Source organism: Aspergillus melleus (genome assembly GCF_016097325.1).
Source record: "Aspergillus melleus strain CBS 546.65 chromosome Unknown contig1, whole genome shotgun sequence".
In the NCBI taxonomy this organism is placed as follows: Eukaryota; Fungi; Ascomycota; class Eurotiomycetes; order Eurotiales; family Aspergillaceae; genus Aspergillus; species Aspergillus melleus.
Window position 1 is genome coordinate 7,443,211 of NW_025763370.1, and position 25,814 is coordinate 7,469,024.

A 25,814-nucleotide genomic window follows, 5' to 3' on the forward strand; every position below is an offset into this window, starting at 1 on the left:
GGAGAAGGAGCGTTCTAGAAGGGCTGTAGCATAATGGTCTGAGGAGTGTGACTCATAAAAGAGAATAGTTAGGCTATGTCATTCATGCGAGGACGACATGGTTACTCATGGGTAGCGAGTAGCAACGGTAGAAAGTTAACACCAGGCATAGATCTTAAAAAATTGGGTACTCTGTGAACAAGGTCGGATATGGCCTTACGAAGATTAAACACCAGAATCGTCTTGGCCTCGCTCTGGTGAGCTATTAGGGTCTAATAACAAGATGAAAGGCAAGCTGTTCGCTTCGGGGATATAGATAACGGGAAATAATAGGAAAGGGGCGGACAAATAGTGACGCAAGCGTGCATAAGGCGACGGCCATGAATGACTCGGAAGGGGGCGACATTATATTAGCCGGACCGAAGCATGGCGATGTTCACGGTCTTCATTAATGCCGTGCGTACATACTGTCGTATATTCGAATAAAATCTGAGATTATCTGGGCAGCAGATATGATTCAGTTATTTTTGGGATTTCTTGTTCACACAGTTAGAACTATGGTTACGGCGAACGAAAAGCTGGCCTTATCTAGCCCGTCCGAAACGATCGGCGGCATTCTGCTCGGCCTCTTGGCTACTAGATGGATTAGCAAGAGATAGAAACGTTCGTGACCAGTGTTGCAGGTTGTACTTACTATGACTGGGTCTCGCCGACAGTTTGCAGCTTTGTACAGTCCTGCTTGATGGTGTTTCCCGCTTCCACAATTGACTGCAGAATATGACCGATAGCATCCTGTAGCGTCATTAGCCAAACACGGCACAAGATTGGCACATGGATGATTTTACCCGCGAAGCTCCCATCCAGGAATCGCCGTACTGCGCGTACAGGTTCAGGAGCTCATCGATGTTCTTCGAAGCCTCCCAGCAGTTGTCCAAGGAGGGCGGCTGTGTGGATATCTGGATGCTCGCCGATGCAGCAAGGGCGGCAAGGAGAGAAACGCAAGCAAGCTTGGTAAAATGCATGTTGTCGATTACAGCGATTGGTTGCAGACAATACAGGGATTTACTCGGTTGGGGACTAATGTCTCTCCATGAAGGAGACGGGGTTGCGGGAGGTAGTAATTTATATGGCCCCTTTCCCCATCTGTTATAGGAGTAAGGTTTTGGGTTCAGGGCGCGGCGCATGACAGAGCTGCAGCCCACAACCTAAACAGCTCAGCAGGAAATGAAATTGAATCCTGCAAACCTGGGCAGCTAGCGTCTTAACCTTTTAGGGGCCTGTTTATTCTTGGGGGTTCGTATTCAGTGAACAGGCCCCCACTTAGGGCCAATGACATCTCCGCTTTTTTTAGAGTCCCCAGATGAGACGCCCGAATGGTCCTGAATCATGTCTGTGTTTATTCTGCGGATCTTGGCAATTGGCTCGTCAGCCTTGTCGTTTAAGATGGACGTGGACTCGGGGGTGTTTTTATTTGGCAACCCCGCCAGCGGGTACAACAGCTCCGATTTGGCAGGATTGCAATTCTACAACTTCGAAGGGATGCTCTATAATGTCGACAATATGGCTTTGCTCTGTTCAAGTGCTCCGAAGTGGAAGGGTACGCGTACATCATCCACTAACAATCATTGCCTTTGCATCTACGTGACCACCCTGAAGAAGGTTTTCCATTTACCCTGTTCATCAGTAGTGGAACCTTTCTCCCACAATTTTCTCACTCAATCGCCACAGTTTCTCGGCCTCTATCTCGTCTCTGGCCCAGCACCGGATTTCTTCTGGAGGAACAACAGCCGAGTCTGACAGGAAGCTGCCGTTGTTCTCTATTGGAGTAGAAGTTAGCAATCTGAGAACAGCTATCATCTTGAAAACTAACCAGTAGGTGAAACCATATCATGGAACGCGGCAAAGACATGGGTTGCCACACCCTGAGACATGGACTTCCATTTGAACCCATTCCAGTAAGAACGATTTCCTTGCAGCTTGTCCCATTTTACTGTTTTTGTCAGTAGCAACCCTTTCACTTCCCTCTGAATTTGACTTTCAAGAGCCACTTACTTATTGCTTGAAGAGACGCGTCCACATCGTATCTCAATAGATTTGTGTCGATCACCCCGGGATGCAGGCTAACCGAGATGAGGCCAACCTTTCCCAACTTCAGAGCCAAAGAGATAGAAAAGAGCATATTAGCCGTCTTAGCCTGCGCATATCCCAGCCAGGGATCGTATGTGTTTCCATCCTTATATTTTCAATTATTAGTATATACTTCACAGTGGAATCTAGCAATTTGTCTTACATCAAAGTTCCAGTCTTCAAACCGGATGGGTCCCATTCGATGCCCATCGCTTGACACATTCACAACCCGCGCGCTTTTTCCAGGCGCGACCAGCTTGCCCATGATCAGATTCGTGAACAAGAAATGTCCGATGTGGTTAACGCCGAATTGGCTCTCCAGGCCATCTTCCGTGAGCCGAAACGGCGGAGCCATAACACCGGCATTGTTAACGAGGACGTCGATGTGCTCCTTGTACGAGAGCACTTCCTTCGCTGCTTTCCGGATCTGGGTTTGGGAGTTGAGGTCCAGCTCCAGAATTCGAGTCGTGACGAACGGAGCTGCAGACTTTATCTCTTGAGCTGTTTCTTCGGCTTTGGATATGTTTCTTGTAGCTAGTATGATTAGTGACGGTCTGTATGGGGCGATGACGGTTGCGAATCCAGCGCCCAGCCCGCCGGATGTGACGCCGGTGATTAAGACGGTTTTGTTTTCGATTGAGGAGCGGCAATCGGAGGCAACTTGCTCCCCTGTAGTGTAGCGGTTGTACTCTGACATGTTGTATCAAAGTTTGAGGCAACACAATATTGCTGAGCTATAGTTTTCGTTTCCGTCTCAGCAGCAGAGGGTGTGCTATATATATAGCAAAAGGGGCCGAACAGAGTACATGCTCCGTCCGAGAAATAATTATATCCAAAAGGCACGGACATAATGCGGAGATTGGGGAAAATGCAACAGTATCTCGCTTTTGATGTTTTTTGCCATCCCTGAGCAATCAGGATGTGGACAAGAAAAAGGCAGAACGTCGATGAGTTACCCGATTCGGACGAATTTATTATTGACTGGCAACCTAATCGGGCTAGATTAATGTCTCGGAGATAATGACGTATTCTCCGGACAGCCGACGCTAAACCCGATCTGTTCGAATTAATTCGTCCAGCAGTTACCCTTTCGGTCCGCCCACCAGCACATCTCACTCTTTCCCATCGCGACTCGACGTTTCCATTATGGGCAACAAATCTAGCGAGGTAGTTTTCGCGGTCTCATCATCGCCGACTGAGCCCGCTTGCGTGTTTCCCTATCTCGATGGCCTGATCAAAGCCCCAGGACCAAGGAGAAGAGGGAGGCCTGCAGGATGTAAGTATCCCGTTCTCTGGATGGGGTGGTGCTTATGCCGTGATAGCGAGAATTAGGTCCACTGCCCAGACGAGAAGAAAAAAGCACAAGGATGAGCCAGGGGCTAGATACGGCGATGATGACCAGTTCCATTTTATCAACTTCGATGCCCAAACGCGCAAGGTTGATCAAACAGCACGGAAGACAGTTAGACGGACGGCGATGTTGAGTCACACCCAGAAGGTTCTCAGAAAAAGACAGAAATTATCTGGTTCCGCGAGAGAAGAAATATCTTTTCTTGGAGCACCGTTCTTTCCCCAGCCCCTGCAATTATCGCTGGGCCGCGCGGATCCGTTTAACACGATGCCGATAAAATTTGAATCGTATATGCACGACCTCTTGGTTTATTGTATGCATTTGATCAGTCACCAAGCGATATTCAAAGCATTAATAATTGACCGCAGATAGCACGACTGGTTGGAAAATTCTTTACTCCATTGAAGAAAAGACAGGTTGCAACCCCATGGTGGACTACTGGCTACCACTGGCATTTAACGATGCAGCCCTCTTGAACGTCCTGATAGGATGTGCTGCTTCCTTCAGATTCAAGTCTCAATTTCTATCAGGATGCCCCATTCTTATCAGACATCTAAATGAGGCGATGAACATCGTGAACCACAAACTGACAACTACGTCCACGAGCGAGGATGTATCAGACGAGACATTGGCTGTTGTTGCCACATTAGCCATGATCCAGGTTTGTAAGCCTCAACTACCGACAGCCATCAGGGTATGCCTAATGAGAAAGCAGAAGACGATCGGGTCTAATTACGAGTGGAACATTCACATGAGAGGATTGAAAAGGCTCGTGGATCTGCGCGGCGGGATGGGTAGTTTGGACAACAAGCCCTTCATCAAAAGCAAAATCCTCCGGTATGCTATTGTCGTCGACCCTTGAACAGATTTCATGATTTTAATACTCGCTGATAGTGCGGATCTCTGCGGCTCCGTAGACATCACCCGCCAACCTTATTTCAACCCACACTACGAACGACTGCCCCTGGAAAATTTCGGCTATCTGTCCCTCCCACTAGGATTTAGGGATCTGGACGAAATATTGAATCTCGACGCAATTCTGAAAAATGTCATCCTGACCCTTCAAGCCTCTTTGAAAACCACATCAAGCCTTCCCTTGACCAAGAACCAAAGTCATGCAGCGCAGGTCAGATTTTCCTTGACATCTGCTCAATATGCCCTGTTATCTATGGATTGCGGAAATCTAAGCAGTCCTATTACCAGAGCACAGGAAACTTGTCGACTTGCGGTTCTATTGTTTACAGCGACCATGTTTAAGGAGCTACCCTCTGGTCTTTCCGGCATAGTTGGACGAATCATGGAGCTTCTCAGTGATAGAGAAACGTGCAATTGGCTGACCCCTGCCTTTCAAACCTGGGCCCTGTGTCTCGTCATGGCCTCTTCACCATCCGAAGCGCAGAAGTCATATCTCTCCCTGCTGTCATCTATTCTTTCTGACATGGGCGTTGATACAGAAGAGAAACTTGCTTTGTTACTGTCTACCTTTCATCCAAAAGATGCTTCGCACCAGGTATATGTGGGTGTGACAAAAGAGTTTTAGAAACAGCATGGTCGGGGTGAGATAACATAATTGTCCTAGGACTTCGGACTAGAGCCACTAAATCCCCGGCACCTGCCCACTCATCTTCGAATATTCCCTATTTTGATTTTAGTACAGAAGGCTTTCCATAGGTTTAGGTTGGAAGTGGCGTTGAATGTTCTCCATGGCCAACCTCTCAAACCCGATCTCAGTGTCAATCGTCCCCTCTGCGGTGTGCGAAGTCAACCTATCATATTTGATCAGTCAATTATTCTAAATGCTTTCGTGCCGAGGCGAGAGAAAGAGGTCTGGAACATACGTCACGTTGCGCATTACCGCTAGCTTCGGATGAACATAGGGTTCTTTGCCATGAACGTCCAACCCAGCAGCCGAAAGATGGCCACTTTCTAATGCGACCACGAGCGCATCTTCGTCTACCAGCGATCCATGCGCGATGTTGACCAGCCGGCTCCCCCTTTTGAATCGCCATAATGCTGCCTTGGTGATTAACGGCGTTGCCAGGGCCGGTGTGGCAATAACAACACAATCAACGAGCCCCAACATGTCTTCCAGCTTCTCGCAGAACTTGACGTTCAAGGCTTGTTCGTCCTTTAGCTTCTTGCGCTTTATGTCGTGGTAGTAGATCTTCATGTTGAAACAACCGAATGCTTTTCTCGCAATGGTGCTGCCAACCAATGTCATTCTGGGAATCGGAAACTATTTATTGGAAGAGTGGAAACCTACGATCCGACATGACCCAATCCGATGATCCCGAGCTTCTGCTCAGACGGATTGTATGCCGTGCGAGCCACATTTTGGTGCGCATCTCTCCATCGATTTGGGTCAATAGACAGCGCGCCTTCAATGGACCACTGCATATTCCGAAAGACCGAAATGATATGAAATATCGCCTAGACGTGTTTTGTCAGACCTAATCGCCCCAAGTATCTCTAAAGCTACCCACCATATCCGCTGTTGATTCGCTCGCAGCGGCGGCCCCATTGTAATATTTGACGCCTGGCTGATCGTCAACCCTTTCGATTCAAATCGTTGGAAAAGACTCAAACGCACCTTCCATTTCCATAACCTTCAAATCAACCCCGTCATACCCCGTGCCCGCACTAGCAAACGCTGTACAAGGCGGGGGCAAAAGGTGAATGATTGGTGTATTCCATTTTCCCATTTCCCAGCCACTATCGCAGGATGGACGGATGATGCCACGAAATTGGCCCCACCGGTTCTCCTTCAGCGCTTTCATGAACTCTTCACGTTCTCGCTCTTTTTTGGATGGCCGGATGACGATGAATTCCTTTTCGAACTTGGCATACAACTCCGTGTTGTAGCATACCGGGTCGCCCAGATATAGAATGATTTCCCTGTCGTCGTCCATTTTATCAACGAGACTGAATTCCGCGTCAGACGATGCTTCTAGAGTCCAAGATGCGTGTCGCGTGTTGTGGAAATGGCTTCTTCGTGCCTGTTCCAGCCCCTGATTCTCAGCCCCCAGGCGGCCCGACGGCGATAAGGCAGCAACGATCACAAGAACAAAGAACACCTTCCACCGCCCCATTGAAAGCTGAATAGCCAATTGGAACTACCTGTTGCGGCTATAGCCGCTTCCACCTCTAACGGATTAGCCGCAGGCAAGTCTAATGGTGACACGCAGTCGGGCGGTGATAGATCCAGCAGGATTCGACAAACGTTCGAAGTTGCCAAAATACGACCTTGATTCCGATTGGACTTTCTCGTTCTCTCGAGGAGGAATTGTTGATGTCTATCTGATCAATCAAACTCTTTTCCTATGCTGTCGTGCCCCACAACGCTGAATGGCGCCTATACAGCCTTGCGCTGCTTCTTAGACTCAAATCCTCACAGCCTTGTCCTACGATCACCTTATATTTAACCCAAACTTCCAGTATCGTGGATAAGATTAGTCGTCCAGCTCAAGTCGAATTTTTCATTCCACACATCATCACGAGAACATCATGACCACCTCGTCCCTCGACCAGTATCAGATCGGCTGGATATGTTCCGACCCGATCGTGGCTGCTGCTGCCCACCAAATGCTAGATGAGGAATATGGTCCACTAGACGAGCAAGATGAACTTGACACAAACAGCTACACACTCGGTCGCGTAGGCAAGCACTCTGTTGTTATTGTCTGTGTCGGTGGGCAAGGGCGCGGAACCACACCGGCGACGGCAACCGCTATACACATGATGCGAACGTTTCCAGCGCTACGTACCGCACTAGCCATCAGTATCGGAGGAGCAATTCCATCACCGGAGGATGATATGTGCCTTGGGGATGTGGTCGTGAGTTACCCCACGGATGAATGTGGTGGGATTCTGCAGTTCGATTTGGGACCCATCAGGAATGATACAACGGTCTGGCGTACCGTATACTTGAATCATCCACCAAAGGTTCTGCTTGCCGCGGTGGACCGAATGAGGGCAGCTACATTGCGAAATGACCCTCTGTACCCAGAATATATGGTAGAGGCAGCCAAACCGACAGCTCGTACGGAGCAAAATTTCAAGTCTCCTGGTAAGGAACATGACCGGCTGTTCAGGGTCGAGACAGAGCATAGCCCTGGCGGATGTCACTATGATGGATTTTCACCAGAATGTGAGATAGAGCGGGACGAACGGGAGGACGCGGAACCACGAATTTTCTACGGTGTGGTTGCCTCCGGGAACGCACTCGTCGAGCATGGATCAACGCGAGAGCGATTCGGGAAAGAAACAGGCGCTTTATGCTTTGAAACGCTCTCTGCCGGTGTCATCCAGGACCTGCCATGTCTGGCCATATGTGGTATCTCAAACTATGCGGAGTCGAGCAAGAATGGAGAATGGGAAGGATATGCCGCATTAGCAGCCGCTGCTTATGCCAAAGAGTTGCTTGCATACGTGCCTAGCCGACAGATCCGAAGGCCAAACATGTTGGCTGCCATTAGTGGTGAGTGAAATATAGCAGGGAACAGTGTTTGTATATTATCAATAGCTAACAATATGCGTTTCTAGCGAGGGTGATGAGAGAGGAAGATTCAAAGCAGGGTCCCGATACCCTTTCCCTTAGAACTCAAGGGGAATGGCTCGGGATCACAAATGCACCAACATTCGGCTCTGAGGACTACGTGGAGGCGGGAGCAGTGGCGCACTCCAAAGAGCGACTGCTTCATACTCTCTTCGACTGGGTGGAGTAGTGAAAGATGGAATATCCATCTTATTATGAATACCTGGTGAAAGATCGAATACCAATTTCGATCATAGGGTGAGAGAGCTTTGAAGCTATTATGGACGCGTTTGGACACTTCAGCACTTCATAGGTTTCAATTGATTTATCTTATCGATTATCCCGCCCGTTCCAGAAAGCATGACAATAGACCACAGTATAACCATGAGCGCCGTGAACACGAACTAATTGATCATGCACAAATCCCCTTATAGCAATCGGCAATAGACCGTGCTTGTTGGCTCATTTCTAAAAGATTATGATATCCTAGGATACTTGATCAGTAGGATATGAGCCTTAGGTTTGGCCAAAATACCTGCTGCCAATGGCCCTGCCGCAATAACAGTGTAGACCGCCGCCAAAGTAAACGTGTTGAGATAAAGATGTATGCACAAGAGACGAATGAGGGCAATAACTGGAACTGAAATCATGAAAGCAGAAGTGAACGAGACGATCGAATACATTCTGCGGTTGGATCTCGAAGGGCCCTTCCCCGGGATTTTCAATTTAGGCGAACTGTCGGCATGTGTTGGAAACAGTGACTCAGTTGCCTTTGCCATTGTCATTGTGGGCTATAGTTCGGTGGGCAGATAACAAGGGGATCGAAATGGTGCACTGAGGCCGGAAGAAATACTGTACAAGATCACAGATGTCGCGGCTGAACTACGAGAACTAGAAGCATGAAAATTTTCATCCCTGAAGTCGGTAAAGATGCTTTATCATTTCAAAGACAAACATCTACCGGAGATTGATCAAGGTCTTTTGACTCGCGAACCTGTTTCTGGGAACCAGGTGACGTAAGACCCCTTCGAATAATGAAAGTAAAATGGTTTAGAATGGAGGAACACCGAACACAAGTCAGCAAGGGGTCAAGCCTAAGATTGGTCCGTTTTATCTATTGCCGTTTTTGAAACTTGCGAAAGACCGCAGCACAATTGCTCTGATTCAGTGGTTTCTTTTCTGTGGGCAATTTGTGCAGGCAAGAAGTGATCACTCGGAGACCGGTGATCGTCAAATGGCTGCTATCCCGGGTATTAGGCCAGAGAACTCACACAAAATGTTGCTTGGCTGCCCAAGAAATATCGAATGATGTCTGGGCACACCATGGTAGCTTATCAGTAACAACTGCTAGGTCTTCATATCGTACCAATGTAAGTTAATCGACTGTACCAATCATTTTATCCAAGCCTTGCTCCTATAGTAGATAACCCCCTCTACATGGATAAAGTTGCGATGAAATAAAAGCTATCTTCTTACCTAATCACGGAGTCGTTAAGTAGGATTGAAAAATCGACTCTGTTGCTATTCTTCGGCTGTTCGGTGAAGACTCATAATTTATGTGCATGAAGTAGACCTTGTTTGATGCTATAGGTATCGCGAAAGGTATATCCATAGCGATGGTGTACTCAATGCTCTCTCCCAGAATTTGCCCGCGTCAAATGCGGCCAGGGGGCATTTGAGAAACTCCCAGAGACGATGGTATCCCGCCGTTCAAGATCTAACAGTTATGCAATGGTACAAAAAGGCAAATTGAACGAGGCTTTCTGGAATTGTGGCCATATCGCTTTGATGAAAGCCGCAAGCGGGATAGTAACTAGCATACTGAAGTTGATGCTTATATCATTTGTGCCCCGGGTTGCTTCTCGTCCTATTTCGCTTTTCCCGTTCTTCGCCGGGTGGAAACAATGTCCAGTTGTTCTAGCCATCGTCAAGGTGCCACAGACTTCGTAGGAGTGATGAGTGACAAGTTCAACATGGAAGGGGGGTTGCTTCTACTGCCTAGATAGTTACCTCATGTCAAGCCAATCGCCAGCAATGCCAATAGACCTAAACCGTCATTTGGCGGATATTTTGCCTCGTTAAGGTTCACAAAAGAGTAATTACCGGAACGCCATCCCTTGATTTACCCTGTTTTAACAAGAAGTTTATCTGATGTCTGACGACCAAACCTCTTTCCTCATCTGAATCCTATGAGCAAATTCCCTGGAGCTGGCCTGTGAATACGGCTGGTAGAGTCATATTCACAGTATACTGACGTCCTCTCTTTATCTTCTTCTCCTCTCCAAGCCCCTGCACTTGGATCCTCGTTCCATCTTCTCTACACATTCTTCTCTGGCCTTTCCGACGCCTTCCGTGATAGCCTGGCCGGTGCTGACAGTTCTAACACTCTATATCATGGATGATCCCGAAGAGGAGGGGCCCTTGTGTCTCGTACATGCTCCCCCCAGCTGAAAGACAGGAGGTACTGTGGACGCCAGGCTATACAATCACTCGCAACATTTGATGCGGGTTGAAATATCTTTCGTAACCCTCTGGCTCTACCGAGCCTTTCAGATGAAGTTGTCACCTGAACAGTACCCATTACGATCAATTTAACCCGACCATCAGCTGAAACAAGCCAGCGATCCGGCAAAAATGCTAGGTACCCTTTGTACCACACTCTTTTTTACCAGTCATTCGATATACAATGACACCAGCAAATGAAGGCGTTTCTAGAATGCCTCGTGGGTGTACTTCTTCACCAAAGGTATCAGGCTCCAAACATGGGTAGCTAGTAAATATGGTTCAGTATGTCAATTTTCTTTCTTTCGAAATAAAGTGAAACTAACAAAGTTGCTAGGTCCTGCTGCGCGACACTGTCATGTGCGATATGGCATTGAACTCATACACACCTTTTGGGGGGTTGGTACGAGACTTGCATTTGGGAGAATGAAGTTATCTCTACCATAGGAAACACTGGACATCCAATACCGCTCCCATCAGAGGCTGTATGAGCCGACGTCGACGGCTTTTTACGACGGCCGAGTGCAATCGGATCGAAGCGATTGTAATCTCAGCATCAACCGTTCCTTTGATGGAACGGCGTCACTTGACTTAACACTCGTGTGTAGATACTTCCTAGAGAGATCGGGTTCTTACACGGTGTTAGGCAGATGAGGCGTGATACCTCAACATCAACCTTCAATGACCAGGAAGCAGAGCTTGCCGTTCGCCTGGCCGCCCAAGTTATCCGAGACATCAGGAGCATCCTTGTCATCTCACCAAACCGGGCCCAAGTGGCACTTGCGGCAAAGAAATGGGAGGCTTCGAGGCCAGACGCTGAGACCAAGCCACGATTCAAGACTGTTGAAGGCGTTCAGGACGCTGAAGCAGATTTCATGATAGTTAAATCTTACGATCCAAGCACCCAACTTTCAGAGGCCGTCTGTGCTGGTGCCAGTCAGGATGCTGGTCGATTCAGCGACAGGGGGCTTTTTTTTTTATCTATTTTCGACACCTGCATAGAATAGTATTTTGGACATACTCGGCTACGGATTATTTCTGTGGACAGAAAACCAGGACCACGTTGACGACAGCAAGATGGTTACGGAGCTTAAGGCGCCACGGCAGGAATGATACAGTCATTGAACTGTCCTGCTTGTAGTATGCCAAACGGCGGATACTGTGCTCACGACCTTCTGCCGGTCATGCATAACTCCAGATGACACACGTTACAACTGGCATCAATTAGTCCAAGCTTCAAAGATCTAAACATTCTTTTCAGAACATGTCTCCAAAAGAATGGGGCCCAGGAAATCCCGACAGAATCCTACGGCCTGATCTTCCCAGGCTGGCCGTTTTGCCCAACGGGACTAACAACCCCGATCAAACGTCCAGCGCCAAAGGACTCGTCATTTACCAACTGCTAACCATATGAGCAGCTACGAGCAGGGCTCCGGGGCCAATTGCTGAAGAGAGAAAAATGTCGTCGACATCAATTCAAGACAGGATTACTCACAATTCCTCACTTGGAAACATAAATAACGTCTGCAACAACATGACATGTTGGGCCAATGGCATCGGAAAAAAGCTCGATGCATGATACCGTACCTGATCACCTGACGAACATCCCCACCTGACGAACGTCTTTTCCCATACAAAATAACTCGAAATGCTTATCTTTAAAGAGCTACAGTTCAACCAAAAAAAGAGATATTACATTTATATTTTATATTCAGATAAAGAGGAATATTTTATTTACTTTATATATTAAAACTTTAGTCTTTATAAGAAGTTTTATATATTTTTATTTAAGTTAAATATAGCTTTTTTAGAAATACATTAAAGGACTAAATTAATAATAATATATTAATAAAATTGATAATAATTATTGTTTAATATTACCTTATCCTTAAATTTAGATATTATCTTAAAAAAAATTCAGAAAGGTATTAAAAAGGTATTAAATTACGATAAAATTAAAAAAATAAATATAAAAAATTAAAAAATTAATAATTTATATAAATTTAAATCTATAATAGAAACTTAAATATTAACTAAAGTATTTATAATATAAATACTATAATTATAGTATAAAAATTATATTATATCTTCTTTATTAGTTATATATATCTAAAAAAGAATTAAATATTTTATAATACTTTTAATTAAATTAAATCAACAAATTAATAGATTTAAAAATAAAATAAAAATATAAAGAATTAAAACCTTATAATTCTTAATATCTTCTTTTTAAATAAACTTTAAAATAGTATTTATTTATTTTATTATTTTAAAAATACAATTTAAAATACCCACTAGTAATATATAGATAAAATTATAATTAATTAGTAATTTTTATTTTTTTAAGTTTAAATAAATATAATAGAAATAAAATTTATTCTTTATCATTTTTAAACTTTTAAAAATAATTATTATAAGACAGTATTTAAAACTTTAAAAATAAAGATAGCTTTTAAAAAAAAAGCATAAAAAAAGGTAAAAATATTATTAAATCTAAAAGATTTTTAATATTTTTTTGAATAGTATATAAAAGAAATATATAAGCCTTAAAGCTAGTATTTTATTTAATATTATTAATCATGAATTATAGTAGAATTCGGGTCCTTAAATATAATTATTGAAGTTTAATTGATTAAAAAAAACAGCCTTTAAATAGAGGATTAGAAAAAAATTTTTCTTTATCTAATATTATTTTCTATTTAGCTTTATAATAATATATTTTTTATATAAATATCTACTAATACTATAATATTATAATATAAAAATTATAAATTTTGATTATTTAAAAACGTTGCTTTTATATATGTACTTATAAAGCTATGTTTATATATTTTTTATTATAAATATATAGAACTATCCTTATAAATTCTCCCTATAAAATATATTTTAAATATTCCTTATTTTGGTTGAACTGTAGCTCTTTAAAGATGAGAATTTTGAGTTATTTTGTATGGGAAAATACGTTCGTCAGGTGGGGATGTTCGTCAGGTGATCAGGTACGGTAAAACATTCCAGCCTTAATACCGGAAAGATCCGACAAGTTAAGTAGCAGAGCGGCTGGGTATTAATCTCACGACTATTTGCAACCGATCTTTGTCTTTCACAAGATACAATGTATGTGACCTGTGGATACTGTGGCGGAGAAAACGTTGTTCAGGGCCGAGCGAGGGGTTTCCAACAAGGAAAGAGCGGCGGAGCGGTATGGGAGAACGTTGAACGCCCCTATTCCTAGGATCAACAACTACCATACCAATTAGCCATACTTGAATACCATCGCTTGAGTCATCAGTTTCATCAGTATCTTGCATTCCTAGGCTACAGGCCGTCAATACAAACGGCCACAGGTGTAACTTCCGCCGAAAAATGGGCTGGTGTTGTCTAGCAGTCGAGGAAATTTCGGCAGGACACGGTAGTTATTGCTCCTTGCCTACCAGGAGTCACGAATGAGACACGAAAGTTGAAGGCCGGAATAGAACCTGAATATTAGATCCATAGATCAATTACACTGTGCCAATCTGCAACCTGGACTATCCTCCGCAGCCGGCGGCCGAAACTTGGAACTGACTACAGAATAGCAGGCGGTGGCTAACAACGCGATTAAGATGGCCTCCTCAGTGACCAACACGCAGAAACCGCTAACACGAAGAGCACATACAGAGCAAAGGTTCTTCACTGCATAATCCTCGCAGCTTCGTGTCGGGAGAACTGAACCGTGGATTCCATCTTGTAAGGTATTTGTAGAGGAGAATTGGATAATATAGCTTGGAATCACTGGCCGCCTATCATTAGGAAGCTGGCTATATAGGAAACGGACAATATAATAAGAATAGTCTTCACCGTTCCGTCATTGAGATAGCTCGGGATGACACACATTGTTTGTTTGGCTGGGATCGATATGATATTTCTCAAATACGAACATCTGTGAGCGCACTGATGCAGGCAGAGCCGTAGGTCGATCGAACGGCTGAACCCAGGTATGTAAGCTGATGAAGAACATGGGTGTCGAGGGAGAGAGGATACTTGACGGTCGGAAACCTCAGGTAGTAAGGCTTCCGGGCCAGACTTCGTTCAAAAGGTTGAATCTCTCATTACATAGTGTCTATCGAATATTTACATCGTACATCTATACCTCAACTCCGTACCTCAGATATCGCACGAGTCTGGAGCTACCTAAACATCTCGATCCCCTTCATCAGCAAGTCCCTCGACTGGAACGCCGTCATCGTCAATAACAAGGCCACCTGCAATATCGTCATTGCTGTGGCTACCCACCCGATCGCGACGGAGCTCAATGCCGACGAGATCTTCGCCGTGGCCAAAACGAACCCGGTATTCGGAAAGACCATACTCCACCAGAGCAAACCAAAACTGCTCTCTCGTTTCCAGAGACCCTGCAACACGCTAATCAACGACACGCTAAAGAGGAAAAACGCTAACGTCCAGAGCAGAATGCCCGCGAAGACCGCCACGATGAGCAACACGTCGGCTGTGCGGACGGACGTCGCCTGGGAGATATAGTGCTCCGGGAACTTCTCGACGGCGGCGGTGGCCATGCCGATGAAGGCGATGATAGTGAAACTGGGCGGGCCGACGGTGATGAACATTTCCGGGCGGAAGTACGCCTCGGGAAGGCCTTCGTCGTTTAGCTCGATGAGACATTGCGCGAGGACCATGAGAAACATGAGGAAGCCCAGTCCCTGCATCGTCGTCCCGCCGATGAGCATGGGAATGGCGCGCGACGGCGGCTGACTGTTCGCCATGGTGGCCGCCAGGGTGCCGGAAAGCATGGGCGGGAAGAAGGGCATGATGCGAACTATGGCGAAATGTTTGTCGGTGCTGGTGCCCGAGGCGGGCAGGCGCCAGCCGAGGAGGATGGAAACGGCCAGCGCAATCCCGGTGTATACCCAAAAGAGAATGTTCATGAGGATGGGAAGCCATTCCCCGACATGCGGCGTCGCATAGCTGGTAGTGTTTATGAGAATGGTCGCGAACGCGAGCAGACAGGATGGCACGAGAAACAATTCCTGCGGCGCTTTGTAGCGAAAGAATTGTGCGGAGATTGCTGGCTCGGTCACTTTGGTTGATTGCTTGAGGGTCATCAGCGACTCGAACATCATACACATCGACACAATGGTGAAAACCGTCAAGGACACCATGAAAATAATGATTCCGATGACATCGAGGCCGGTAAACCTATTAGGAGTCTGCTTTAGGAGAGCAGCCACTCCTCCGAAACTGAGCGCGACTGTGTAGCAAGGCCATGTTATAGAGCTGGTGAACCTCCTGAACGGAGTCCGAGTGTCCTTTTCGTCGCCGTTCAAAGGGCTATCCATTGCTCTAGTTCTTCACTCGGCTTCAGATCTCTTGTCAATCAGGACTGGTGTGGCTGTGTCTATCGCACTGAAGACTTTGCCTGGGAGGGATGGGAAGAGTAGAGAGAGTATAGATTGAAGGTCTCAATGCCAAATTGAGTTCAGCCGTTAAAATCGTTCCATCCGACGTCGATCTCAGGTGAGAAATCCCACCGAGCAAAGGGAGCCAGCCCAATTTGAGTCCCTCTCCCGATCCCAGCCCAGGACCCAATCGTCAACTCCAACCGGATAATTTTGCTTGGCATTTGACCACGAATTGCAGGAACGTCACGGGCCCCAAAATTCAGCGACTCATGCCGATCGCGCATAAGACATAGGGCCGTGGTGATCAGATTCTGCGTGCAAGGGATCGGAGGCGGCAAGCCGGCGGTGGAATTGGTGGTGCTGGCGGTCCCACCCGGGCTCCACACGGCCGTTTATGAGGTCAGAATTGCGCAATATCCAAGGAACAGGAAAGTTGGCTCAGACATTTGCAGAAGACTTGGCAGACTTCAGTTCATCCTCATTCTGTCCTTGGCTACCAGCGCAAGCCACGCATGACGAACGGAGTTCGGCTGCCCTATGGCTTGTCCTTTTCGTTGAGCTGGTGGCCTCCGTAATTTTGTAAACCGATTGATTCATGGGGTGGCAAAAAGATCCGACAATTCCATAACTATGGTGGTAGAGGAAGAGGGGGTCATCCTAGGGGCTAGATACATACGGTGTATGAGGTCAATTGTTGGCAGATGGCCCAGGCGTCTTGGAGTCCCTAGTTTTTGATCGACTGAAGCAGCTGACTTTGCGACCCATTGAGCTTGTCGATATTAGTCAAAGACAACAAAAATAAAAGCTTCCCCAGTTGGAGCGGTGGACAGTCGGCTTTTTAGTGATTATTTGAACTATTGATCGCGATCAGCAGATATAAAGATAGATATATTGTATAGTAAATTGACGGGTGAATTTTGCACCCGCAGCAGGTGCTTGCCGGGGGTCCAGAACACTCGACGCTAGGAAGACATGCTGGAAGCTAGATATAAACTTTTCGACAAGAAATACTATATGCAAGATCATCCCGACGACCCGCATCGATGATGAGACGAAAAGAATGTGCAACAATTATCAACCCCCTCACTCCGGCCCACTCAACAGTCCATCGAACCTGAAAGCACCGCCTATTTGCTGGATCAAAGCCATCGCTTCACCCTGTTGCTTCTGGTCTAGACTGTACAACAGCACGGCTTTCACAGGCGCAATGGAGGCTCCGAAGCAGTATACGTCCCGCAGGTTCACGATGGCAGCCGTGGCACCAATGATGACTTCGCAATGGAGCTGGATGAGAGTGTAGTTGCGGTCCTTGGGTTCTTCAGAATGAGCAAGGGTCAGAACGCAGACCAGACTCCAGAGGGCCTTGACGAGGAAGATGTCCGATTCAGTGACGTCGTCAGAGACGGGGATCGCGTAGAGAATGTCATCTCCCGGGCAGGAAGGGGGATAGGTGAATTGGACCGACGGGAATTCCGAGAGAAGCGTGTGCGAAATATGGCTCAGGCGATGTCTGATTTGATTCACGTGGTCTCTTTCATACTCGGATTCAAAAGGGCTCATGCGGCGAGAAAGTAGGTCGGGGAGATCGGTGAAGAGCTCAACAAACTTGTCGTGCGTGCTCTTGTCATTCGCATACAAGTACGGAATACGGTAACGGGCGGAAGACCCGTCCATGAATTGATCGATGTTGTAGGTAAGCTGGAAAGCCCCGGGTTAGTATCAATACCGGCCAGATGAAAGGGTTGCCTACTTACCAATAGTCTTTGGACAACCTGAAACAGCTGTCGCAGATACCCAGACGCATAGACTTTGGGATCAAGCCGGCCCAGCAGGGTGGCCGCCGCGCTGAGATGCTGATAGCAGGCATTGGCGTTGGTGGACAGCATCATCTCGGCATACGCAAGAATGACAAAATTGGTGATCTCCTCCGGACGATCGTACTGCAGGGGTGCATGGTGCGAAGCCTGCAGCAGCTTGTTCCGCTGGTGCTGGATGCTCACACCGTACCACTTCCTGGCCTCGATCATGGCCGCCTGGTCTCTGTTGAACGTGCCAAAGAACGCCAAGGACACCGCACGGACGCTAGATTGCCAATCACAGCGGCCCTCGGGTTCGCCCATTCCACGACAGAGATAGATCCACAGACTCCGACGCGTTTTGTTGACGCCGGATTTCTCGAAGAATGACAGGAAGCGGTCGACCATGTGCACCTGCAGGGTAAGGGTGACATTGGGTTGGAGGGTTTGAGGCGTGCATAACGGCGGCGAGTTCTGCCGCGGCGGCGGCGTTCGTTTCACGGGGGCACGAATGGCGACGCTAGAAGAGGCGTTTCGATCCGTCACACCCTCACCGATGCGTACATACTTGCTAGACTTATCCGAGCTGGTCGCCTGTAGGAAGATTGGACCTGCGGTGGGCCCCGGACACTTATCACCGCGACGTATACACTGGGTGCATTCAGGCCGTTTCTCGTCACACTAAACGGGAATAAGCGGGGAGGATTTTCTCCAGATTCTAAGTGGGTAGGGAGGAACCAGAGAGGGAGATATTCTGGAACAAAGGAAGCACCGACCTTGACTTTCCGGTCACGACATGTCTTGCAGCCTTTGCTTAGCCCGGGATGGCGGGCCATATTGGCTGCGGGGGAGGGGGGGCATTGAAAGGCAAGAAGGAGATTTCAAGGGATGGGAAAGTGACAGCCACCGAAAGGGGGGGAATTCGTGTTGGCCCCGAATTTCCCAGTCGCGCCGCCAATCCCGCCGGCCTGAGGCGGCCAATCGTACGGCGCTGACTAAGCGTCACCTGACCCGCGCGTGATCCTCGCCGCAAAAGTTGCCGCATCGAGTTTAGCGGGGCAGCCTGGGGCAGCCTCGTCGGCCAGGTTCCTGTTTTATACCGGCGGGCATTAAGAACGTCGTCCAATGCCAGACAGACAAGCTCACCCTTGGCACTTCTTGGTGTCTGCTTGTCCGCAGTAGTTGTTCTAGTTCAGGTCCATGCTTCTGGCGACCATCTCTCGTCAGAACGTTATTACTACTCCGTAGGCATGTAGAAGGCGACCTCATGTCCATCTCCGGTGTCCGCGGAGAAAGCAACCAGGTGGTTATCGGTCGATCCTAAACTGCTGTCCCGGGAATATCTTCAGGTACAACAGTCGATATCAGTCCGGGTCGAGTCGGTCGACTGACACATCGGCCTTAAGCTCCGAGGAAAAACCCCACGGATCCACCGTGCAAAATGCTTGATCCGAGCACTCTCCCGTCCCGAGCGGGTCTCTTATCATGATCCGAGTGATAAGCGCACAATTGTTTTTATCTAATTTTTCCTGGGTTCGGTTGGGTGGTGACATTCGCAGTGGGTATATCAATCGGGCGGAAGCCAAGAATCCATCGGCGTGGCTTTGTCGACAGAACGACGACTGATCTAGAAATGGCGGCAGGAGATTATAGATCAGAGGTTGTTCCGCACGAAGAGCGCCCAGATCAAGAGCCCAAGGGCCAAGACACAGTGGTCGTGGACCATGAGCTGGAAAATGGTCGCAGACTCTACCGGCCAACGCGATGGCAGAGTAACTTGACCATCCTCAGCTGCGTGAGTCAATTCCCTCATCCCTTTATATGAAGCCAATCTAATGAGATCAGTATATTGCCAACTTCAGCGATGGTTTCCAGAACTCACTCGCGAATCCCACCAATGTCATTTTCAAGCAGTTACTCGGCCCTTCCGGTTACCCGTCTGAAATGCAGACTCGGATCAGCAATGCTCTTCTGATCGGTGCCATTCTCGGTGTGGTGGCTCTCGGATACATCTCCGACATGACCTCTCGTCGTGCAGGTCTCTTGTTCACCTCGGGCCTGGTCACCATCGCCACGTTAATGTCAGCCCTGGCGCTGCAGGTGCATCCGTCGCATAATATGCTGTGGTATTTTGTCATTGTGCGGGGGATCTGTGGGTTCGGCGTTGGCGGCGAGTATCCCCCAAGTGCGGCAGCCGGCATAGAGGAGTCAGACGATGTAAGATGTCCTCAAAGTATCTCTGCCCCTGTGCGCGCTAACAGATTCCAGTTCAAACGTCGCTACCGTGGGCCGATCTTCGTGTCCTTCACCACGCTGATGGCTACCTCTGCCGCACCGATCCAGATGATCGTTTACCTCGTGTGCCTGAAAGCCAGCAACAACAACCTCCCCGTCACTTTCCACGCCATCTACTCCATCGCCACCATTCTTCCGGCGATCATTCTGGTGCTTCGGTTCTTCATGACCGACTCGACCCTTTTCCACTATTCCAACTTCAAACGCCAAAAGAAGTCCCCTCGGTTCTACTGGCTTCTTGTGCGAAAATACTGGCCGCGCCTTTTCACCACGTCCCTCGCCTTCTTCCTCTACGACTTCATCAACTTCCCCAACAGCATTATGTCGAGCAGCATCATCTCCTCCCTTGTCAAGGACCACAACATCCAAACCACCGCAATCTGGCAAGTGATTCTCGCCGCCCTGCCCGTCCCCGGCGTCCTCGTCGGCGCGTGGCTCACCAACGCCATCGGGCGCCGATATACCGGTCTTGTCGGTTTCGCCGGCTACGTCGTCCTCGGCTTCATCATCGGCGGCACCTTCTCCAAACTATCCCAGCACATGGCGGCCTTTGTGGTGCTATACGGCCTCCTGCAGGCATTTGGCCACCTCGGCCCCGGTGCGACCATCGGGTTGATCTCCACCGAGTCGTTCCCCACCGCCATGCGCGGCATGGGGTACAGCGTGGCCACGGCGTTCGGTCGCACAGGAGCCGCAGTGGGAACACAGTGCTTCACGCCGTTGCAGGAGGCCGCCGGTAAGAGTGCGACGTTTTATCTTGCGGGCGGAGTGGCCGTGCTGGGCATGATCGTGTATTGGTTTTTGCCGGAGAGCGGTGACTTGAATTTGGAGGAAGATGATCGCGCGTTGGAGGAGTACCTGGCGCAGAATGGGTTTAGCATGGAGAGAAAGGCTTGAGTCTAGTGTCTGTGAACTCTGGGTAGGGCTCAGCTGTTCCTGTGCCGAGAGAGAGATATACTTCCATCGAGCGAGTCCAGACCGAATGCGGTCGGCCCCACCCGTCCACCGGAGCGCACACAAACAAGCATTTCCTCGGGACTTTTCCTTCTATATGTTCTTGTTCGTCTCTGTCGTAGGCCCACGGTATCTGAATCCCGGTGTAGACGACACTATGAGGCATATTTCCTCCCGCTAGCCTTCAAACTGGACAATTCCACGACCAGGAAATTACCCTTTGTCATGCGGGAAATACTGCGAAATGAAAATCCGGTACCTTGGTCAACCACTATCCGCATCGAGTACAGTGGCAGAGGCGGTGCCGTGAGGCATTTACGACTGCAAATGGCCATCCACGGTTGGAACAGGATCAAGCCGCAAGCGAGCTGACGGCCGCTCTGGGAACCTCTGGCTGTGATAATTCACGCACCCATCATCCACGCGACGCCATGTGTCCCTGTACGACGCATTGCGGCTGTCAGAAAACTATAAGAATGTGGATGCTAAACCTGGGAATGATAGGCGTTGCATCTTACTTCTCACTTTGCTTCTTTCTTTTGCCCTTCCCTCCGAAAGTCCTGTTCTCCTGAGCTGCGTGATGGCAGATGCTATAGAGGAAGCGGACCCCAAGGCCGATCGCGCCCGTCTTCGCTGGCACGCGGTCGATGAGGAGACCGGGAATGATTCGCCCAGGGCACACTCAAGACCTAGGAATCTGAACCGCAAAGGGTCGGTTGGGTCGATGGCATCGCAGTTTTCGATTCGCAGTATGAGTCGGCGGACAACAGTCGATCCTTCGATCACTCTTCCGATCCATTACCGAACTATGTAAGTACAGGAGGGGTGCTGTGAGCGAAGAACCTTGGAGATCTCTGACCTCTCTTCAAGTTCATTCGAGATCGATGAAGGCAAGGAACGTCAACGCGCTGAGGCTGCCGAAGCCAAAGATGTCATTGCTGACGGTATGGTCACCCACCATTCCGATACATGAGCGAATCTGACCATCTTCTAATAGATCTTTCGAGCCTCGAATGGCACACCCTCTCCTCGACCGAGCTCCAAAAGCGATGGCAAGTCGATATATCACAAGGCCTATCCCTCGAAGATGCCCAACATCGCCTGACCCAGCATGGCAAGAATACACTGTCCCATGTCGCACATCCTTGGTTCACCCAGATATTCGGATACTTCTTCAAAGGCTTTGGTGCTATCCTGCTTGTTGGATGTATCTTGGTGTTCGTCTCGTGGAAGCCTCTGGGCCAGCCACCCGCAATCGCAAATCTAGCGTTGGCTATTGTCTTGCTGGCTGTGTTCTTCATCCAGGCAGCCTTCAATGCGTGGCAAGACTGGTCGTCTTCTCGAGTGATGGCCTCCATTACTGCTATGCTTCCCGAGAGTTGTCTTGTCCTGAGAGACGGTTCCCAGACGATGGTGCCAGCTCCCGAGATTGTCCCTGGCGATGTGGTCTACATCAAGGCGGGCAACAAGCTTCCCGCAGACATTCGGTTTCTTGAAGCATCGAATGATGCGTCCTTGGATCGCTCAATCCTGACTGGTACGGAACTCCTGACGCGCTTTTGTTAGCTAAACTAATGTCCGTAGGCGAATCACTTCCGATCAACGCGACCGTCGACTCTACCGATAACAACTACCTGGAGACACACTGCATTGGGCTCCAAGGCACCCACTGCGTTTCTGGGAATATTCTTGGAATGGTCGTCTCCACGGGAGATTCAACAGTGTTTGGCAAAATTGCAAAACTTACCAACGAACCGAAGACCGGCCTGAGCACGCTAGAAAAGGAGATTCTGCGCTTCGTCCTCTTCATTGTCCTTATCATGTTGACCATGGTGATCATCGTGATTATCGTCTGGTATGAGCCCCCAAACTATCCGGCTAATCAATCATTGACAATCGACAGGGCCACCTGGTTACGAAAGGAACACCCCGACTGGATTAATGTGCCCACGTTGATTGTGGACTGCGTCAGCATTGCCATTGCATTCATTCCAGAGGGTCTTCCGATCGCCCTGACGGCCAGCTTGACCATTACAGCAGCACTGATGAGCAAGAACAAGATTCTGTGCAAGTCTCTTAAAACGGTTGAAACTCTGGGAGCCGTCTCCGTGATCTGTTCGGACAAGACGGGCACATTGACGCGGGTATGATCTCTTTTTACCACGAACAATCTCACGGAAAGCTAAAAGTGGCGATAGAACAAGATGTTTGTCACAGACAGTGCTGTCTCGACGGACCGGTTTGACCCGGAAACTGTCCGGGATATGCTCGGTGTGCAACACCTCCGGTCCGTCGCTGCTCTATGCAACGCGGCTGAATTTGATGCTTCCTCTACAAACCTTCCCATATCAGCAAGACACGTATATGGAGATGCAACCGACCAAGCCGTTCTCCGGTTTTCAGAATCTCTGGGTCCCGTGGATGAGATCCGACAATTGTGGAAAAAGACTTACGACTTGCCGTTCAATAGCAAGAACAAATTTATGATCCGCACGTTAACTGCGGTCGATCCCAACGGAGTGTCGCTAGCTTTGTCTCCGGATGAGGCATCGCAGTTTAAACGGGAAGACACGTAAGTCGCTTTTTTGGGGTCCCCATTCTGCTGCTAACATCTGCGCAGCCTGCTCACTATCAAGGGTGCCCCGGACATTCTAATCGAGCGTTGTACCAAGATGATTGTCATCGACGGAACCGTGAAAGCACTGGACTCATCGGCCATGACATCTGTCAAAGAACTCAAAGATCGTTGGTCTAGCGAGGGAAAGCGTGTGATCCTCCTAGCTCGCAAGACTCTCCCAGCAGCGGAGATTGGAATATCCCCATCTTCACGAGAGTTTGAATCAGAGGCCTTCCGCCAGGCCAGCACCGGGTTAACCCTAGTAGGCCTTCTTGGTATTGTTGATCCCCCTCGAGAGGAGATTCCCGATGTAGTGAGCACGTTACGAGGAGCAGGCATTCGGATCTTCATGGTTTGTCCCTCTTAGAGTCCTTGATGCGGTATTAGGCTAATCACACAATAGGTCACCGGAGACTTTGGCCTCACGGCGCTTTCGATTGCACGGCAATGTGGAATCGTCACAACAAGAGATGTTGATAACTTCGAAGCCCTGCAAAGAGTCCCTGGATCCAGTTTAACCGAGAAGGACGTAGCTGCATCGTCAGCTATCGTCATAACCGGAACGGAACTCATGAGTTTGAACGATCATCAATGGGATCAACTCTGTCAGTACAGGGAGATTGTCTTTTCACGGACCACTCCGGAACAGAAACTTCGCATTGTGCGTGAGTTCCGCGCCAGGGATGAAATCGTCGGTATGACCGGAGATGGTGTCAATGATGCCCCATCCCTCAAGGCGGCAGATATCGGCATTGCATTGGGAAGCGGCTCCGACATTGCCATTGAAGCATCCGATATGGTATTGCTGGATTCCTTCTCAGCCATTGTGGAGGCTGTGCAGTACGGTCGCGTCGTGTTTGACAATCTGAAAAAAACAATCATATACTTGCTTCCCGCTGGGTCTTTCTCGGAGTTCTGGCCGGTCATGACTAGCGTTGTGTTTGGATTGCCGCAGGTGTTGTCCTCCTTCCTAATGATCATCATCTGGTATTTGAAGACCCGTCTCCTAAGACTGATCCCAACGACATGCTAATCGAGACAGCTGCTTCACTGATTGTGCCGCCGCAACTGTGCTTGCATACGAAGCTCCCGAAGCGGATGTCCTCATGCGTCCTCCTCGCAAACCGAAGAAGGACCGTCTCGTCAACTGGAAGTTGATCTTTCACGCCTATGTCATTCTCGGGATGTTAGAAACTCTGACATCCTTCTCTATGGCTTACTGGTATCTTCAGCGCAACGGAATCCCCTTCTCAGCCTTGTGGTTTAAATTCGGGGAAGTCCCTGCAGATATCGATCCGGATTGGTATACGGCGCGTCTGAACGAGGCCAGTTCTGTATACTTCATCAACTTGGTGGTGATGTATGTTATCTCTTCTCATGACTTTACTATGAAATATTGACATGTCACAGGCAATGGTTCAATCTCATGGCCGTCCGCACACGCCGTCTGTCGATATTCCAGCATCCACCGGCGTTCAACAAACGCACACAGAATTTGCTACTTTTCCCAGCGATCATCTTTGCTCTCTGTATGGCGGTTCTCTGGTTATATATCCCGCCTTTGCAGGATGTTCTGAATACCACAAGCGTGCCAGTGGAGCATTATTTCCTTCCCGCCGCGTTTGGGCTGGGGATTTTGTCTCTTGACGAGCTGAGGAAGGCGGGGGTTAGAAAGTGGCCCGGAGGTTTTTTGGCGAAGTGCGCCTGGTAGAATCAATTCTTGATATTGTCTGGTCTAGTATTTTGGATAAGATCAAGTTGCGATTAATGGTAGTGGTCACAATGGAAATTGCACCCTGCTGGGGGTGCTCTTAGTGTTTTAAAAATATATATTGAAGCTTCGCCAGGTCCACGCAATGGGACTACACAGTGTATGTCACAAGCATAAACAGATGGCTAATTATATAAGAACCCCAAAAGCACAGTTAGGAATATCTCAAAGTCTAGACCGCACGGAGTCGGAAACTTGGGACGCGCAGGAGGATTGTCGTATCCAGACCAGTCCAGATCTTCTTCTTCCTGGACGGGCGGGTCGCGTTCTGCCAGCACCGCCTCACCGCCTTTATGGGCCCATCTTTCCCTCCCCGAGAATTTGCCTTTCCTCTTACCTTTTCGCCACGCGCTACAATATCGGTAGCATTTGAGCTCATAAACTTCTGCCTCAGATATCCTTCAAATCATCGATTCGATCACTCTCGCTATGGCCTGGTCATAATAGGATAGATCCCGAGCCTTGATGCAAAGGCAATGCCGACTTGTACGT

General features: G+C 48.4%; 9 protein-coding genes across 9 annotated transcripts; 4 read left to right on the forward strand and 5 right to left on the reverse strand.

The window, feature by feature from the left end:
• Positions 1-563: 563 nt before the first annotated feature.
• Positions 564-1,001, reverse strand: LDX57_002671 (uncharacterized protein; the record flags this gene model as incomplete). Its single annotated transcript, XM_046084320.1, has 3 exons — positions 564-615; positions 674-771; positions 825-1,001. 3 exons carry the CDS (start codon positions 999-1,001, stop codon positions 564-566), a joined length of 327 nt encoding a protein of 108 aa, XP_045940283.1.
• Positions 1,002-1,659: 658 nt separating this feature from the next.
• On the reverse strand, positions 1,660-2,803 carry LDX57_002672 (uncharacterized protein; the record flags this gene model as incomplete). Its single annotated transcript, XM_046084321.1, has 4 exons — positions 1,660-1,796; positions 1,850-1,969; positions 2,032-2,212; positions 2,270-2,803. 4 exons carry the CDS (start codon positions 2,801-2,803, stop codon positions 1,660-1,662), a joined length of 972 nt encoding a protein of 323 aa, XP_045940284.1.
• A 1,081-nt stretch (positions 2,804-3,884) lies between these two features.
• On the forward strand, positions 3,885-4,997 carry LDX57_002673 (uncharacterized protein; the record flags this gene model as incomplete). The annotated part of the gene is made up of 3 exons (XM_046084322.1): positions 3,885-4,118; positions 4,173-4,294; positions 4,352-4,997. 3 exons carry the CDS (start codon positions 3,885-3,887, stop codon positions 4,995-4,997), a joined length of 1,002 nt encoding a protein of 333 aa, XP_045940285.1.
• Positions 4,998-5,105: 108 nt separating this feature from the next.
• On the reverse strand, positions 5,106-6,546 carry LDX57_002674 (D-mandelate dehydrogenase-like dehydrogenase; the record flags this gene model as incomplete). Its single annotated transcript, XM_046084323.1, has 5 exons — positions 5,106-5,223; positions 5,296-5,661; positions 5,721-5,887; positions 5,941-5,993; positions 6,048-6,546. The coding sequence occupies 5 exons, from the start codon at positions 6,544-6,546 to the stop codon at positions 5,106-5,108; spliced, it is 1,203 nt and encodes a 400-aa protein (XP_045940286.1).
• A 415-nt stretch (positions 6,547-6,961) lies between these two features.
• Positions 6,962-8,181, forward strand: LDX57_002675 (uncharacterized protein; the record flags this gene model as incomplete). Its single annotated transcript, XM_046084324.1, has 2 exons — positions 6,962-7,934; positions 8,000-8,181. 2 exons carry the CDS (start codon positions 6,962-6,964, stop codon positions 8,179-8,181), a joined length of 1,155 nt encoding a protein of 384 aa, XP_045940287.1.
• Positions 8,182-14,659: 6,478 nt separating this feature from the next.
• LDX57_002676 (tellurite-resistance/dicarboxylate transporter family protein) lies at positions 14,660-15,826 on the reverse strand (the record flags this gene model as incomplete). Its single annotated transcript, XM_046084325.1, has 1 exon — positions 14,660-15,826. The coding sequence occupies one exon, from the start codon at positions 15,824-15,826 to the stop codon at positions 14,660-14,662; it is 1,167 nt and encodes a 388-aa protein (XP_045940288.1).
• A 1,146-nt stretch (positions 15,827-16,972) lies between these two features.
• Positions 16,973-18,521, reverse strand: LDX57_002677 (Zn(II)2Cys6 transcription factor domain-containing protein; the record flags this gene model as incomplete). The annotated part of the gene is made up of 3 exons (XM_046084326.1): positions 16,973-17,587; positions 17,644-18,366; positions 18,462-18,521. 3 exons carry the CDS (start codon positions 18,519-18,521, stop codon positions 16,973-16,975), a joined length of 1,398 nt encoding a protein of 465 aa, XP_045940289.1.
• A 797-nt stretch (positions 18,522-19,318) lies between these two features.
• Positions 19,319-20,877, forward strand: LDX57_002678 (uncharacterized protein; the record flags this gene model as incomplete). Its single annotated transcript, XM_046084327.1, has 3 exons — positions 19,319-19,480; positions 19,531-19,902; positions 19,954-20,877. The coding sequence occupies 3 exons, from the start codon at positions 19,319-19,321 to the stop codon at positions 20,875-20,877; spliced, it is 1,458 nt and encodes a 485-aa protein (XP_045940290.1).
• A 1,026-nt stretch (positions 20,878-21,903) lies between these two features.
• Positions 21,904-25,262, forward strand: LDX57_002679 (cation-translocating P-type ATPase; the record flags this gene model as incomplete). The annotated part of the gene is made up of 8 exons (XM_046084328.1): positions 21,904-22,471; positions 22,519-22,789; positions 22,838-23,078; positions 23,133-23,506; positions 23,555-23,903; positions 23,955-24,538; positions 24,594-24,911; positions 24,962-25,262. The coding sequence occupies 8 exons, from the start codon at positions 21,904-21,906 to the stop codon at positions 25,260-25,262; spliced, it is 3,006 nt and encodes a 1,001-aa protein (XP_045940291.1).
• Positions 25,263-25,814: the final 552 nt, after the last annotated feature.